The sequence below is a fragment of the Capra hircus genome, chromosome 3 (genome assembly GCF_001704415.2).
Source record: "Capra hircus breed San Clemente chromosome 3, ASM170441v1, whole genome shotgun sequence".
Taxonomy (NCBI): Eukaryota; Metazoa; Chordata; class Mammalia; order Artiodactyla; family Bovidae; genus Capra; species Capra hircus.
The window spans coordinates 40,872,047-40,888,437 of NC_030810.1; the positions used below are offsets into that span (position 1 = coordinate 40,872,047).

General features: G+C 42.0%; 1 protein-coding gene across 3 annotated transcripts in view; it reads left to right on the forward strand.

Moving 5' to 3' along the window:
- The window catches only part of DNAJC6 (DnaJ heat shock protein family (Hsp40) member C6), a 170,729-nt gene that overhangs the window by 58,462 nt on the left and 95,876 nt on the right, over positions 1-16,391 (forward strand). The window contains exon 1 of one of the 3 annotated variants that reach the window (XM_005678307.2): positions 1,731-2,138. The exons of the other annotated variants lie outside the window; for them this stretch is intronic. Coding sequence (XP_005678364.1) covers positions 1,943-2,138 — 196 coding nt within the window. The 5' untranslated portion in view covers positions 1,731-1,942. Of the gene's footprint in view, positions 1-1,730; positions 2,139-16,391 lie in introns of those variants that run through there. 3 annotated transcript variants of the gene reach the window in all.

Consider the following 16,391-nt stretch of genomic DNA (forward strand, 5'->3'; position numbering starts at 1 on the left):
ATCCTGTAAATGAGCATTAACTGTGATTTGTGATTTGGGTAAGAACACATGTTCATCAGATAATGCAGTTAGGAAAGCAACTGGGCAGATAATTTACCTTTTCCCAGAGGGACTGGAAGGATCTAGAAGACAGCAAACACTTTTGGCTTTTACTGATTTATCCCCTTCCTACAAGAATTTGCATTTGTGTAATCCTTGAAGAGGGAGATTTGTTTCAACCCAATTAATTTATTTTATGTAGACATGTGCAGAGCTAGAGCTCCCAGGAAACTCCTTGGATCCCAAATAATTTAGACTGAAGTCTCTTAGATGCTACAGTTTAACTTTGTGTTCTTAAAAGATATCAAAATAATAACACCAAGAGAAAGTCATGAAAAGTGAGATGGCAAATTTAGGTTTGTGTATGGGATTAAGCAAATTTTACACGCATGTACTTTTTTCTTGTTGTTTTGGTGATGAAAGTCCATCAGATGACGTGAAAACATCTCAGGAATCCCAAATCTTAATAGGGAAAAATAATTTTAAGCCAAGATTTTCACCTGGTCTTCACCTGAACTGAAGGGGCTACTTCTGCAATCTTATTTCAGGTGAAAGTGAGCATTTGGTAATTGCATTTTGGGACTTAACAGAGTTAAGCCTTGGTTTCATTAGGCTTGAAACCTATAATGTTGAGGCCCTGTTTAAGAATAAGAAAACAAAATCACAGATATAAAATTAGGTGCATTAGTCTTGAAAGGGTCTTCTCCAAAAATTGAGCCCTGACTCTTAGGCTTCATTAGCTTCTTGATAATTTCTCCTCTGGTTAATTCGTGACTGCCCTTTGTGTTCAGCATTATGAGAGAAAAAAGGGGGAGGAGCTAGAGACTAGGAAGAAAATCCTTATCTAGCTCTCTTCCCACCCATGCTCTCAAGATAGCTGAGTGATACAGACCTTTCTCCAGGTCCCAAGGTAAATGATGTCAGAACTGAAACTGCACCTGATTGAACCTTGTCCCCTCTCCTCCTCACCCCGCCAATATTTTCGTTCAACAAAGAGTTACTAAACAGTCACATCTCCTCCCTAGGTGGAATAGGCTGTAACTGCCTCCTAGCGTTAGAATAGCCAGGTCTTTGCTGTCTCACTTAGGGATTTTACCCATTCCGGGAAATGTGCAAAATACTGCTGTTTCTTTCTATCCTGGCATAACATGCGTTCTTTTTCTGTTCAGTTGAGTTACAGTCAGTCCTCCCGGAGGGCAACTGTTGGGGTGGCTTTGACTCGCCGAAGCTTCCAGCAAATATAGGTTAAGTTATACAAAATGGGCGTGTCTGGATCTTACCAAAAGAACCTCTCGTCCCCAAAGCTTACCAGGCAGAGACACCCAGCCCCTTTCTTCACCTCACGTGCGCGAAAACACCCTCCTCTCTAGTCGTAGTAGTCCCTTCCCCCTCCCACCCCGCCCCATTTTCCGCCTTCAACACCCCCATCCCCGAGAATCTCCTCTCCCTTACTCTCTCTTTCCTTCCCTCCCCGCAGGCCAGGCGCGCTTGGAGTTGCCCTGCCGCGCGGCACGGGGCGACGCGGCGACACCTATAGGACTGCTTCCGGGCACTCCCCAGACAGAGGGTGGCTGGCCCGGGTCGGGAGCTCGGCAGGGCCGGCGGCTCCACCGCGGCTGCACCAGGGACGCGCGCACCCGCCTGCCCGCCCGCGTCCCCCCTCCCCTGCGCCCTCGCGCCCGGCGCCCAGAGCCGCGCTCTGCCCAGGGCGGTGGCTTCGCCGGGCCCCGCAAAGCTCCTCTCCTCCGGCCGCTCCCCCTTTCCCTCCTATTTGCGTCATGTGGGGCACTTGATTTTTTTCCCCCTCTTTAAAAAAAAATTCCTCTTTTAGCCCTTTCCACCTTCCACCTCCCCCTTCGTCTCCTCAGGTTGATTTTTCCCCCCCTCTTCTCTGGGCTTGCTCATGAGCCTCCTCGGGAGCTACCGGAAAAAGACCAGCAACGATGGTTATGAATCCTTGCAGCTGGTGGACAGTAACGGGGACCTAAGTGCGGGGAGCGGCGGGGGAGGCGGCAAACAGAGAGTGAACGCCGGGGCAGCAGCGGCGCGGAGTCCCGCCCGACAGCCTCAGGACCGCGCCAGCACCATGGACAGCTCAGGTAGCGCCGCGGGAGGGAGCGCCCCGCTGAACTCTGCAGGCTCCTCCAGTTGCGGCCCGGTTCACTAGCTCTCAACCCTGTCCGGGCTTGGAAGAGGACAGGATGAAGGCGAAGGCACCTAATACCACTAGGGTGTTGCGTCTCTAATTTCTCTAGTCCAGGGAGCTAGGAAACGTTAGATCAGTCCGGAGGCCCGGTGACCGTAGCGAGCGCCTCTTAATCTCTCTAGGCTGCTGGATACACCGGCTAGGGGGCGGGGAGAGAAGGGGAAAGGGGAGGGTAAGGGTGGACAGGATTGGGAAGGGGGTGGCGCGAGGAGCGGTTGGGAAGAAGGCGGGGAGCGGCCGCGGCTTTCACTCCCCAGCTGGATGAGGGGGAGAGGTGAAGGACCGAGTGTGTTGATTGCTTTTGCAGCCTGCTGAAGGTATTTATTCCAATTATTATTCTTGCAATGCTGATCTTATTTACAATTCTGTAAAGCTCTGCCTCTTCTCTACTCTGCTGTGCGCCAAGGTTAATGCTGTTACCTTTCTTGAGCAAATTTTACCTGGGATCTAGAGCCCTTTTGCACAGATTATATGTTTTGCACATTGAAAATGTTTTCATCTGTTGTTGGCTTTGATCTTGTTTATCTTTATGCTTTTGCAGTGAGTGTATTAATATTTCATGAACCTCTACATGTAAAGAAAATGGAAATGCCTCTAAACTTTGCATCTGGGCTTGCAGCCGTCTTTTAGAAAGCGTTTTAGCAAGTTGGATTTTCTCTTGGAGATGCTCTTTTAGCGATTTCCATAGTAGAACAATTATTTAATATATCAACATTTGACCTGGGCTGTTATTATAGCGGTTTGCTTACCTTTTCAAGGAGCCAAAATAGGACGATTGTGTACGTAAAGATAATTTACAATTGAGGTGCTCTTTGGTTTGTTCTGTATTGGTAACTTTAATACTGGACAACTGAGAACTCTGGGAGGAAAGATTTGTGTTGAGTTGTTTGGGAGGTAATGAAACCAAACTGAATTTAATTCCAGCACTTTGCAAAAAAAAAAAAAAAGCTTCTTTTCTTTTAAATGTGTAATGACTCTTCTTGGGCTACCATTTTCTATTTTCCTCATCCTATTAGTGTGATGAAATATTGTCCACAGGTGTTCAGGTGTCCAAGCTGAGAACTAATTTTATCCATATAAGTTCTTATTGACGTTAAATTAGGTATTGATGGGATGTTGTCTCAGGACAATTTTAAATTAAAGCTAAAATTATCCCTAAGGGACTGATGGTTTCAAGGGCTTTGGTATGATGTTTTACATGCTTATTTATGTTTTTCCAAATCTGTGTTATATCAAGGTACAAACCATCTTTTGACAGGATGGAGTCTCTTTTAAATCTTAAAAAGAGATTCATACTTTAAATGATGCTACTATAATTCTTTTGGAACATAATGCACATATAACAGATAAATGCAATGAAAATGAACATTTCCAAAAGCGTACAGAGGAGCCTCACTTCAAGGAAATGAAATATAAAATTCCAAGTAATTTAATTTTTATAGAGATTTTCATTTTAAAATTGGAATTTGTTTTTTAAAGTATATTACCTACTAGAATAAATTCTACATGTATTTTCTGAGCCTGGTTGTATATCTGCTAGGCACTGTGCTAAGTAAGCACTGTAGGGAAAAGGAAAGTGAAAGTGAAGTCACTCATCTTTGTGACCCATGGACGTAGCCTACCAGGCTCCTCTGTCCATGGGATTTTCCAGGCAAGAGTACTGGAGTGGACTGCCATTGCCTTCTCCAGGGGATCTTCCCGACCCAGGGATCAAACCCAGGTCTCCCTCATTGTAACAGACGCTTTATCGCTTGAGCCACCAGGGAAGCACTGTAGGGAATGCAGTAGTAAATGAGACACCTCCGACCTCTAGGGGGCTATCCTACGATAGGGACAGTAACTTGGACACAATTACTAAATTCTGCTAAATTCTGGATTTTTGAGGATTTTTTCTCCCTATCATTATGAAATCAGACTTTTTCAATAGCTTTAGAGAAAAATAATGAATTGCTTTGATAAATTATTGTAATGAAAAACCATTTTTATTAAGAATACTGTGATTTCTAAAGTGCTATTGCTAGGAGTTGATTGTTCAACTTGATCAAACTAGCACTATATGAAGAGGTTGCTAGGTTTCCACCCACCCACTTTAGGCTAGGAGAATATTGTGGCTTTTTTTCAGCATGCATTTCAGGAGAATGCTGTTTGGGTGAGGGACTGGTCTTTGAGAATGGGCTTTCCTGTAGTGGGTAGGAAGTTTCATTTACTAGGGACACTATACCTGTTTATCTAATTATAGTCCTAGCTTCTAAGATTTTCAAAGAGTGGCCTTGTGCAGTGTAAATATATCCATTTGTTTAAGGTATGTAATTAAACTTATGGATCACTTCTAAACTAGCAATAGTTTGCCCATTTATTCAGCTGATTGTACTGACATGCTGAATAGGATAGGTGGTTCATGGGGCTTTTGCTTTAATGAAAATGTTTAAGAATGAAAAAAATATGTCAAGATCCCTTAGAGAATGTAAAGCTTAGTCTTAATAATGTCTTACAGTTTTATAGCTATTTATAATAGAACACTTGGACACTTATTTTATTTCCCCAGAATTCTGTTAGATAGGGTAAGCAGCATGTGTCCATGCCTAGAGACTTGGGATCAAACCTCTGCACTATTGTTACTAGATGGAAAACCTAGAAATGCTTTAAACTTGTTCTCCATTTACAAAAGGAGAATAATCATAGTTGTTCTGATCATGGAGCTTAAGTCTGAGACTTTAAACAGCCTAAGAATACTTTTTCAGTTTTTCTTCTTTTTGCTATCTGTGCCCTTCCAATTTATGAGATGAGGAAACACTCTTACAGATGGCAGGAGACTTGCTCAAGGTAAAATAGCAAGTTAGTGACAGCTAGATTCACGTCTTCTGACTCTAAGGTCTAAGTGTTTCCCCACTGAACCAAGCTGTCTTTCTATGTAGGCGTAATATCATTGTTGAAATGGAAGCAATCTTGTCTACTTTGATTTTCCCCTCTGTTCTTAGATGAAAGACTGATAGATGTTCAGAGAAGTGTAATGACTTTCTAAGTTAACAGACTCCAGGTAGATTCCAGAGCAGTCTCCTTGCTGGGTTTGTTCTGCAGAGCTCTCTGTCTGTCCTGGCTCACTTTCTCTTCATTTAAATTATTCTCTAGAAGATGGTCATTCGAAGGTCATCATCCTCTCATATCCCAAATGGCATTGGAGCTATCCCAATTCATTATCTCAGAAACTCCATATTTTCTTATGTGTATTTTACCTTCCATGGAAAGTAGAATCCACAAAAATGTTCCAACATTAGGCTTTACTTTAAAAATTCATAATGATAAGTCATAAAACAGACCAATTAAAATCCAGATTTTAATGGGATTTAAAAGTATAAGGATAATGAGAATTGCTACAATGATTTAATGAAGTATAAGGATGATGAAGAATGCTAAGATGTTTTCTTGCTTTGTATGAATCTGACTTGAAAATATAAGTTATTTTCAACAAATACTGTTTTAGGTAGTATTTAAACCCAGCATTCACAATTTGAGTCTGGCTTTAACTTTATGAAATATGTACTTGGATAACTTCGTAATTCATTATTGAAATATCATCAACATATAGGTACTGATAGTACTTACTTAGGAATACCTGCCCATTTAAGGGTTTTGAAGGTTGAAGGCAAAATTGATTCATCCAACTTATTTAGTTGTGGCTAAAGTTTGGGTGACTCTGGATAGCCATTTAACGATGCATCTGTGTCAAATTTCAAATGCTTGGAGACTGCTATGTTTCATAGACTTAGAAGGGGAATCCACATAGCCTATGATGTACGCTTTCTGTGAGGAAGCATTCATTGCCTCCTGAGGCAGTACGTTTGGATGGTTCTCCTTGGTACAGAGTCCTTTCTTTTATCTAGGCAAAACTCAGCCTTTCTGCCTTCTACATTTCAAAATAAATCCAATCTCCTTCCAAAGATTTTTTTCATCTGTTTTTATTATAAAAGTTTTCCATGCCCTTGACTAAAAAAGAATTTCATAAAGGAGCAAAAATGAAAAATGTAGAAATATACCATCTCCCCTCTCCGATAGGCCTTTGCTCCAGAGATAATCCCTATTGAAAGTTTATGTAAACAAATATATATTGTGTGTATATATGTGTGCATATTGGAGAAGGAGATGGCAACCTACTTCATTATTCTTATTTGGGAAATCCCATGGACAGGGAAGCCTGGTGGGTACAGTCCAGGGGGTCACAAGAATTAGACATGACTTAGCAACTAAACCACCACCACCACAATGCATGCATATATAAGATTAAAATTATAATAATAATTTGTAATACAAATTCAAAGTTGTAACCATATATCTTATATACAATTGTTTAATAACTCTTAATGATAAAAATAGCTACAATTTAGCAATTATAATCCAGGCATTGTGCTAAGCATTGTGCATATGATATCTTGTTTAACGCTCATAAGAATTCTTTAAGATGGATGATAGTTATTTTCCTCTTATAATTGGTTAAACTGAGGCACAGAGAGCTTAAGCAAGTTACCTGAGGTTATACAAGCTCTCCTCATAGTATATTGTGTAAAATTCCATAGAGGAATGCCTATAAGACTGGAAATGAAGAATTTATTACTAAATGTTTCTGTCTGCTTCTTTTCCTGAGGTAAGAAGGAATAAAAGTATCTGAGAGAGCTAAAATGAGTGTAGTTTTTTTTCACATTGAACCTCGTGAAACAAGACAAATGTCTCCTTTTGTATTAAATATAAGGAATTTTTAAATGCTGGAAACAAAGGAGATAGAACAAAAGGAGTACTGGAGAAGGGTTATTAAATCCTGATATAACACTGAAAAAGAGTGTAATTGGTAGAGCTTCATAAATTTATGGAACAATATCTTGTCGATTGAAGCCCCAATACTTTGGCCACCTGATGCAAAGAGCCAACTCATTGGAAAAGACTCTGATGCTGGGAAAGATTGAGGGCAGGAGGAGAAGGGGACAACAGAGGACAAGATGGTTGGATGGCATCACCAACTTGATGGACATGAGTTTGAGAAAACTATGGGAGATGGTGAAGGACAGGGAAGCCTGGCATGCTCAGTCCATGGGGTCGAAGAGTTGGCCATGACTGAGTGACTGAATAGCAAAATCTTGTCGATGGAGATGAGTCTTTACTGCTCTGGGAATTAGGTCCAGCATGTTCTCAACTGGACATCAGAAGCCCACTGTAGTACGTCAGAAAGCCAGCCCAGTAGAACTTTGTTTCCTTTCTCTACTGGTAGGTCCTCTGCCTCCCACCTCCATCTCTGTTTCTGCATATACTGTTCACTCAGTTTTGGCTAGCTTATCCCATAGCCATCTAGATATCTACTTTTCTGTTTTGTCTTCTACTCATTCTTCAAGACATGGCTTCCATATTCTTAAACCTTATAGGCTGCATGGTTCCAAATTGGGAAAGGAGTACATCAAGGCTGTACATTGTCACCCTGCTTATTTAATTTATATGCAAAGTACATCATATGAAATGCTGGGCTGGATAAAGCACAAGCTGGAATCAAGATTGCTGGGAGAAATATTAATAATCTCAGATATGCAGATGATACCACCCTTATGGCTGAAAGTGAAGAGAAACTAAAGAGCCTCTTGAAGAAGGTAAAAGAGGAGAGTGAAAAAGCTGGCTTAAAACTCAACATTCAGAAAACTAAGATCATGGCATCCAGTTCCATCACTTCATGACAAATAGTTGGGGAAATAATGGAAACAGTGACAGACTTTATTTTCTTGGGCTCCAAAATCACTGCAGATGGTGACTGCAGCCATGAAATTAAAAGACACTTACTCCTTGGTAGAAAAGCTATGACAAACCTAGATAGCATATTAAAAAACAGAGACATTACTTTGCCAACAATGGTTCGTTTAGTCAAAGCTGTGGTTTTTCCAGTAGTCATGTATGGATATGAGAGTTGAACCATAAAGAAAGCTGAGCACCAAAGAACTGATGCCTTTGAACTGTGGTGTTGGAAAAGACTCTTGAGAGTCCGTTGGACTACAAGGAGATCAAAGCAGTCAATCCGAGAGGAGATCAGTCCTGAATATTCATTGGAAGGACTGATGCTGAAGCTGAAGTTCCAAGACTTTGGCCACCTGTTGCAAAAAACTGACCCATTAGAAAAGATGCTGATGCTGGGAAAGATTAAAGACAGAGGAGAAGGGGATGACAGAGAATGAAATAGTTGGATGGTATCACTGAGTCGATGGACATGAGTTTGAGCAAGCTTCGGGAGTTGGTGATGGATAGGGAAGACTGGCATGCTGCAGTCCATGGGGTTGCAGTGAGTCAGATAAGACTGATCAAGTAAACTGAACTGATAGGCTACACGAGTTGAAGCAGTCTCCATGCTCCTCCAGTGGCTTGCACATCCCTGTCATAGCTCTCATCACATTGAATTGTGATATGTTGCTTTGTCTGTCTGTCCCTCTAGACATTAGTAAAGTTCAGAACAAGCCTGTGTCTTATTCACCTTTGTACTCTTGTCACTGCTTGGCATTTATTAGGAGCTTGATAGATATTCTTTGAATGACTGAAAGCATGACCGGATTTGAATTTTTTAAAAGGGCATTTATAATGAAATATGCTCATCTAAACCTAAAAATAAGCAAACAGCTAGATTTTCACAGAAATGAGGCCAGACTTGAAAAAAATTAAACTGTTGGCAAAAAGCTAGACCAGTTCAATAATAAGCATTTTTCATATGCAAGGAAACCAGACCAGGGAGAAAGATGATTAATACGTTTCTCAGACTCCCAAGAATTTTCTAATGTGGAGATTAATAGCTTTACAAAAGACCACTTTCTTGACCAAAAAATATAATTTATTGTATGATTCTTCAAGGTGTCTTTTTCAGTAGAAAAACAGAAATATTAAACATACGTAATTTTAAAAAATAGACTGACACTAGATAACTTTTTTCTGTAGACCTACATGTTTCTTCATCAGTATCCCAGGGTTTGAATATTTGCCATTTTCAGGTTTAGTGTTAAACACATTTTTGGTATCACCTTTGGCCATGTGTGTTAATAGTAATATACAAATTTTATGGTGACTTACTGCTTTTTAAAACTTGTATTCATCATCTTGAACTCCTTTTGGAAAGATTCTATAATTTTGAGGTGACTTGAAGAATCCTGTAGTTTAGATTGTACATTTTCTTGTTGGCAAAACTTGTAACTCAGGAAAAAACTTAATTATAGTTAGTATATATTAAATAATTTCTCTTAAAATCTACTTGGAAGCTTTCGACAGAACAGCTCAGTGTATAAGAATTAGTCCCTCACAGTCAAAGGAATTAGGAAATTTCATGACATGTTAAGAGATCTGGCAGTCTCTATTACCTTTAATTACTTTACCTGACATGTCACAGGCTATAGTCTAGATCCAGATATCTTCTTATTTCATTAATGCATCAAAGCAAAATATTTTAGGTGCTGGGGATAGATATTAAAATTCAACTGTATGAGCTGTTAACAATGCAGATAACCCCACCATGGAAGCAATCAGATGACCCAGTATCTTCTGTGTAGTGTTGGGTTGGCATTTGTGGAAAATGACTGTTGGCATGTTACAACTAGAGTACTCTACCTGGTGGCTTGCAGGTTCGTTTGGCATATGTTGTTAGTCCTTTCATGATTTTACAGATATTATGCTGTGAAAGATGTGCATGTTGGAACCAGGCATATAGGTGGTATAATAAGAGATGGAGAAAGTGTGAAGGGGGTGCAGAAGAAGGAGCCATAATTTGAACCCAGAGGACTAAGAAAGGCCACAGTGGAAAGTGATGTTTGAGCCTGAAGTCAGTAGGTGGAGAAGGAAAGGAAAATTGGTTGGAGCTGAGGGCCAAGACACAGTGGTATCATCATGCATGGTGTGTTGAGAGACCTGCATTTAGACCTGCAAGCTGAAGCCCAAGTGGGTGGGAGGTGCTCTAGTGGATGGTGCTGGAAGAGAGATCCAAGTGAGCCTGCTGAGGAGGTTGGACTTCACTCTGTAGGCTGTGAGAGGGTGCTGAAGATTTGGGAATCTGGCTAAGGCAAGCCTGACTTATCCAACAGGCATTGTGCCTGGAGACTACAATAATTTGAAGGCCCATAAAAATATCTTGGTTTCAATTTCTTTTAAGAACCTAGCATAAAATAAATGAGTATATAAGTAAGCAGTTCATCTTGGTATCAGTGCAGTTAAGAAATACATAAACTTTTTTAAAAATGGAGGAGTGGGTGCAGGAAGGCAAAGGGCCCACAGTGTCTCCTGCAGCTCCAGAGAGGAGTGTAATGTGTGGAAGCTGGGAGAATTTGCAGCTGTGTACAGGGTGAAGTCCGTCTATGGTTCCTACCTGTGTCCTGGCTGCCTCAGATGTTCCTGGAGTGCTGGTTGAAAGCACTGGTTCCTAGGCTCCAGGAATTCCTGATTTAGTAAGGAGGGAGGGGGTTCACTGAGAGGGAGCATACACCTGGAGGACTGGGAGAACAGTTACGGGGCAGTTCAGTTGATGACCTGAGAAATAGCTAAGGCCCAAGTCAGGGCTGTGCCAATGAGACTGGAAGGAAGAGGCCACTCCCAACAGTATTACACAGAAAAATGGACAGGGACTTTCCTGGTGGTCCCTGTGGTTAAGAATTTGCCTTGCAATGCAAGGGACTCAGGTTTGATCTCTGGTTGGGGAACTAAATCCCACATGCCGTGGAGTAGCTAAGCCTGAGTGCCACAACTAGGAAAGTCCATGTGCTGGAATGAAAGATCCTACCTGCTGTAACTAAGACCTGATGGAGCCAAATTTAAAAAAAAAAGAAAAAAAATGGACAGCTGATTAGATGTGGGGTTGGAGGCGTAGGAGGGGGGAAGGAACACTAGAGAGGATTAGCTTAGATGGCAGGAGGCGAAGAGGTAGTACTTCTGGTCTTGGGCAAAAGTGGCAAATATGATCAACTGGTTTTCTCTGCTGTAGATGCCCCATGGGTATGCTTGTGGAAGGGCTGAATCTACGGTCAGCTTGGCACAGGCTTTCACCAGGCTCTCAGCATTTCGGTAGGCTGCCCATTGGGCTCTGCAGATCTCCAGGGGAGTGCTGTGGAGGGGAGAGGACAGGAGGCAGGAGCAGAACCCATGTTTACCTGGAGGAGGAGTAAGGTACTCATTAGAAATGCTAGAACTGTAGCTCTATGCCACTGGGCAGAGTCCAGGACCCAGGCTGGAGGCCAGGATGGTGTAGGGTAGCTAGCCTGCCCTTATGCCCCTTCTCACCGGCAGAGCCCTTGACTCTGGTTCATTGCTGTGTGATGGAGGCCCAGGAAGAAAGTTCAGATACCAGAGAAGCTTGGAAGATGTTACTGCAGCAGGAGCTCTTGGTTTCTATGGAAATAGACAAGGGCCTGAAAAAACACCTGACCCTAGTAGTTCTCCAGGCCTGCCGTGTACCAGCACTGGGCCACTTGAGCGTTGCAGCACGAGTTCTCGCAGGACAGAACCCCCCGTTTCTCCTCCCCTCTCCTCCTCTGCAGTCCTCCTTCCCTCTTTTTGCTTCTTTCTTTCTCATTCTCCTTTCCTTCCATCTTCAACTCCTTCTCCCTCTTTCCTCCTTTGCCTCTGCTACTCTTCTGTTCCATTCTCTCTCCTGTCCCCTTTACTGTCTGCATCTGCTCCCTTCTTCCCAGCCAGTGAGTCAGCAAGGTCAGGAGACTTGGAACCCCATGCCATAGGAAGTGTGTGGATGGCTGTAGTTTTGGGGTGTGTGTGTGTGAGACTTAGATCCAGCCTGCTGCATGTTGTCCAATAGGTGTGAACAGTGGTGTCACTTTCCAGTTTGGGTAATTGCATCTGACCTACCTAAAATTTCATTTGCTATTTCAATTAGCAGAGTATTCCATGCTGTGACTTAGTGATGAGAGGTTTCATAAGCCTCCATCCCAAAGGTAACTTTATTTCATTCAGATGAAGGAAAGAATTTTACTTACTAATTCGCAATGAGGGAGTACAAGATCATACCTTGCCGTTTCCCCCTCCCTCTCTCTCCTGCTTCAGTCCTTCAGGAAAGCAGATCTTTCTCTTCCCTTCCCCTGATGCTGAAGCCGAGATAAATTGCTCTGTTTTCATTATTTTCAAGTTCAGTTTGTCGGTGCTGTTGAGCAGTGGGGGTATTAGGGAGTTATGACGCAGAAACCCCAGATTTATGCTCTGACTCTGTCATTTACAAGCTGTGACCTTGGGCAGGTAATCCAAGTGAGAAAGGTCATACTGACCCTTCCTGTTTCGCAGGCACAGTGGCATGTAGATGAAAGCACCATGCTGTGAATAACCCTTCATTTATTCAATCCACCAGTGTCTCCAGACTGCCTGCTATGTGCTGGCACTATTCTAGGCATAGGATGAGACAGCTAAGACCTCGACGCTTATAAGCTTATATTATATTGCAGAAGTCATACCACCATCCAGTAAGCAAAGAGAAAGGATTATATAGTGTGTCAAATGCCGTGGAAGGACCAGAGTGAGAAGAGATAACTTCGGGTGGTGGAGGCCTGTCTTACAGAGCATGACCAGGAACGCCTTTCTGAGGAGATGACATTTGAGCTGACACCTGAAGAAACAGAAGCAAACAGGAAAAAAATAAGAACTGGGACTTCCCTGGCAGTCTAGTGGTTAAGACCCTCTGTTTCCAATGTAGGGAATGTGGGTTCAGTCTGTGGGTGGGGAACTGAGATCCCACATGCCGCGTGACGTGGCCAAAAAAAGAAAAAAAAAAAAAAGGAGAGCTGGATAAAGAGCTTTCAGTACAGCATATAGCAAATGCGAAAGACGTGGAAGGGGGGAAAGCTCTGCAGAGAGGAGTGGTGGTGTGACTGGTACTTAGGGAGCCGGGGGGGAGAATGAAGTCTGAGTTGTGTTTCTGAGAAACTGTCTGCTTGGGTTGAGAAAGAATTTCAGGTGGCTTCACAGGTGTTCCGGATTGTAAGTCCAGCTATTCACCATAGGTGAGGTCAGTAACTATCTGTTCAACATTAATAGCCAGCCTTTTTTTCTTTTCCAGGTTCAAGTGACATGTTCACAGCATCCTAGTGTTGACCACATGTTTTTTAAAAATACCTTCTCATATTTATTTTTATATTTATAATTTATAATTATCCACTGGAGTAGGTGGCATTTATAGAATGTTTTAGAGATGAGGAGCTCCGCTAAGTTCAGTGAGCTGATACACAGCCAAGCCAGCAGCAGGGTCCAGGTCTTCTGACATATCGGAGTGTGACCGAGATTGCATAGGGGGAGGGCTGTGAGGGCCAAGATGTATCAGCTACTTTACATCCTAGACAGGCTGGAGACAAGCTGGAGGGAGAAAAGAGGAAAAATTGGATTTTAGCTGTTAGGTAAATTGGCTTAGGTTGCCTCAAAAAAGTATATAGCAGGATTTCATTTTAATTTTTGGTCTTAAAATCCAGCCATTAAATCCCCTCCCATGGTAGGAGGCTGGCTTTGTCTCTCAGTGTGCCAGGAGAGAACTGTCTCCATTATGCCTCTCACTGGCACACAGAGCCTGGCAGGCTTTCACACTGTTTTGTTTTGTGAGCATTTGCAGTCGTAACAGAAGACAGTTCTATTTCATATGTTGCTTTGTTTTCAAGCCTTTGCATGAGAGCTGTGCTTCTTGTCTCTTCAAAACCAAACCAAAATAAAAGCCCCTGTTCTTGTGTATAGCAGTGATACAATTCAGAGAGCGGTAGAAAAATGAAAACAAAAGTCCATTTTCTTTCAGCTTGTAGTCTTACTTTCCAGGTATAATGAATATTTAATAATTTCCTGCATATGCTTATAGAAGATTCAAGCATATGCAAGTGTGTATACAACCACATAAACACATGCAGATTCCTACATACCCACACACACATATACACACATTCATATACAATGTACACCTGTATATTCTGGAATCCTATTCCTGCTGTTATGAAACTTGATTTTTACTTAATACTATGTCTTGAATAACTTTCGACATTCATGCTTAGAGATGTAACTCATTTTCTGTAATGACTGCTTTGAATACCACTGTTCAAGTTCCTCAAGTGATAGGTAGTAAATATCTTTGAATATATTTTTGTGTACGTGTGGTATACTTAGGGGATAAATTCTTTGAAATGGCAATACCAGCAGAAAGAGCATATTCGTTTCACATTATGGTAGATCTTGCCAGAGTGCTTTCTAAGAACCTTGTACCAACTTAGATTTCTACCAACAATGTGTGTGATTGCTTTTCCCCCCACATCCTTGTCAAGTCTAAGTATTATCAAACATCTTAATTTTTGACAGTCTCATAAATGAGAAAAAGTGATAGTTGTTTGTTTAAAACTAGAATTGCATCTTGATGCTTCCATAAGTTATTTTTGTTTTTTGAAATGGGATGTGATTACTATTTTATTTTGTAGGTAATACATTCTGTGCGGCGCTGTGCTTAGTCGTGCAGCCACGTCTCCTTCTTTTCTGACCCCATGTACTATAGCTCGCCAGGCCCCTCTGTCCATGGGGTTCTCCAGGCCAGAATATTGGAGTGGGTTGCCATGCCCTCCTCTAAGGGATCTTCCCAATCCAGGGGTCAAACCCAGGTCTCCCCTTTGCAGGAGGATTCTTTACTGTCTGAGCCACCAGGGAAGCCCAAGAATACTGGAGTGGGTAGCCTATCCTTTCTCCAGGGGATCTTTCTGACCCAGGAATTGAGCTAGGGTCTCCTTCATTGTGGGTGGCTTCTTTACCAGCTGAGCTACCAGGGAAGCCCAGATAACATATTCAGGGCAAAACAGTTTAGAAAATGCAGAAAAGTGCATGCACACAGACACACACAGAGAATAGCTGGCAAGTTTATTTTCCATGGATGGCCATTGTTAGCATTTTTGAATTTGTCCTTTTGTCTCTTATGTGAAGATATGAATGACAAGTTACCCTCCTGGCTCTCCATCAATTGTGGCTTCTGGTTTTCTTGTACATACTCCAGTGCATCAGTGGAGAGAGCCCTGATGTTGGGGCTAGTGGTTGTTCTAGAGTCAAGTTTTGAAATCACTGACTATCTTTGGGACTGCAGACAGTGCTTTTCTCATCCAATTGTTAGGAAAGCCAAATGGCATACCGTATATAAAGTGCCTAGTGCATTTCCAGCCTGATAGTAGATGTTTGCTAAGTATTGGCTACATTAAGAGGTTTAAGTTAAGTGAGTCCATGTTGGGAATGTTTTATTATCTTGAGTTTTTTCATTTTACAATGTTCTGAGCATTTTTTTTTAAAGCCAATGTGTGGTTAGCATGTAGTACTTATAAATATGTGGGGTTATCAGCAGAACTCTCAGACAAGGCTATCAGCAGGCTTGATACATTATCCGGTGCTCAGGACAGCCTAGTTTAAGGAAAATCTTCAGAGTGAAGGATGAAACCCAGGAACTTTCCAAGGATGAAAGGGATCTACTATTTAAGTTCTAATCATGATTAGTCAATGCTTATTTTTGTTTATTTTTTTCCTGTGTTGCTATCGAAGCGAGTTCATGTAAATCTGGTTCTCAGTGAATCTGTGTCCCACTGCCCCTGCCCCTGACACTTGGCAATGTTTGGAGACATTTTTGGTTGTCGCATTCTGGGGGAGGGGTTGTTCCTGGCATCAAGTGGATAGAGGCCAGGATACTGCTTAACATCTTACAATGCACCAGACAGCTTTACACAATGAAGAATTATCTGACCCAAAATGTCAATAGTTTGAAAGCTGAGAAGCTCTGATATTAATGGGATGAATATATTTGTTTATGAGTTAAAGTTGGTGAATGTGGTGAGGTATGCATTCATGGATTTATCAAACTGATCAGTGCTAGGCTACAGATGAAGCTGTACCTGAAAGGAATTTCTTCCTGGCTGCAAAAGGGTCCTTTGCTTTTCAGGAAGATGTTGTGGGAAAGGCCTAAGTTATAAAATGGTTCTCTTCGGCTAGGGTTATTACCTGGAGGGCTGTCCCTGTTGCCTCAGATGGTAAAGAATCCACCTGCGATGTAGGAGACTTGGATTCAATCCCTGGGTTGGGAAGATCTCCTGGAGAAGGGAATGGCAGTCCAAACACTCGAATAGTCTTGCCTGAAGAATCCAATGGACAGAGGAGC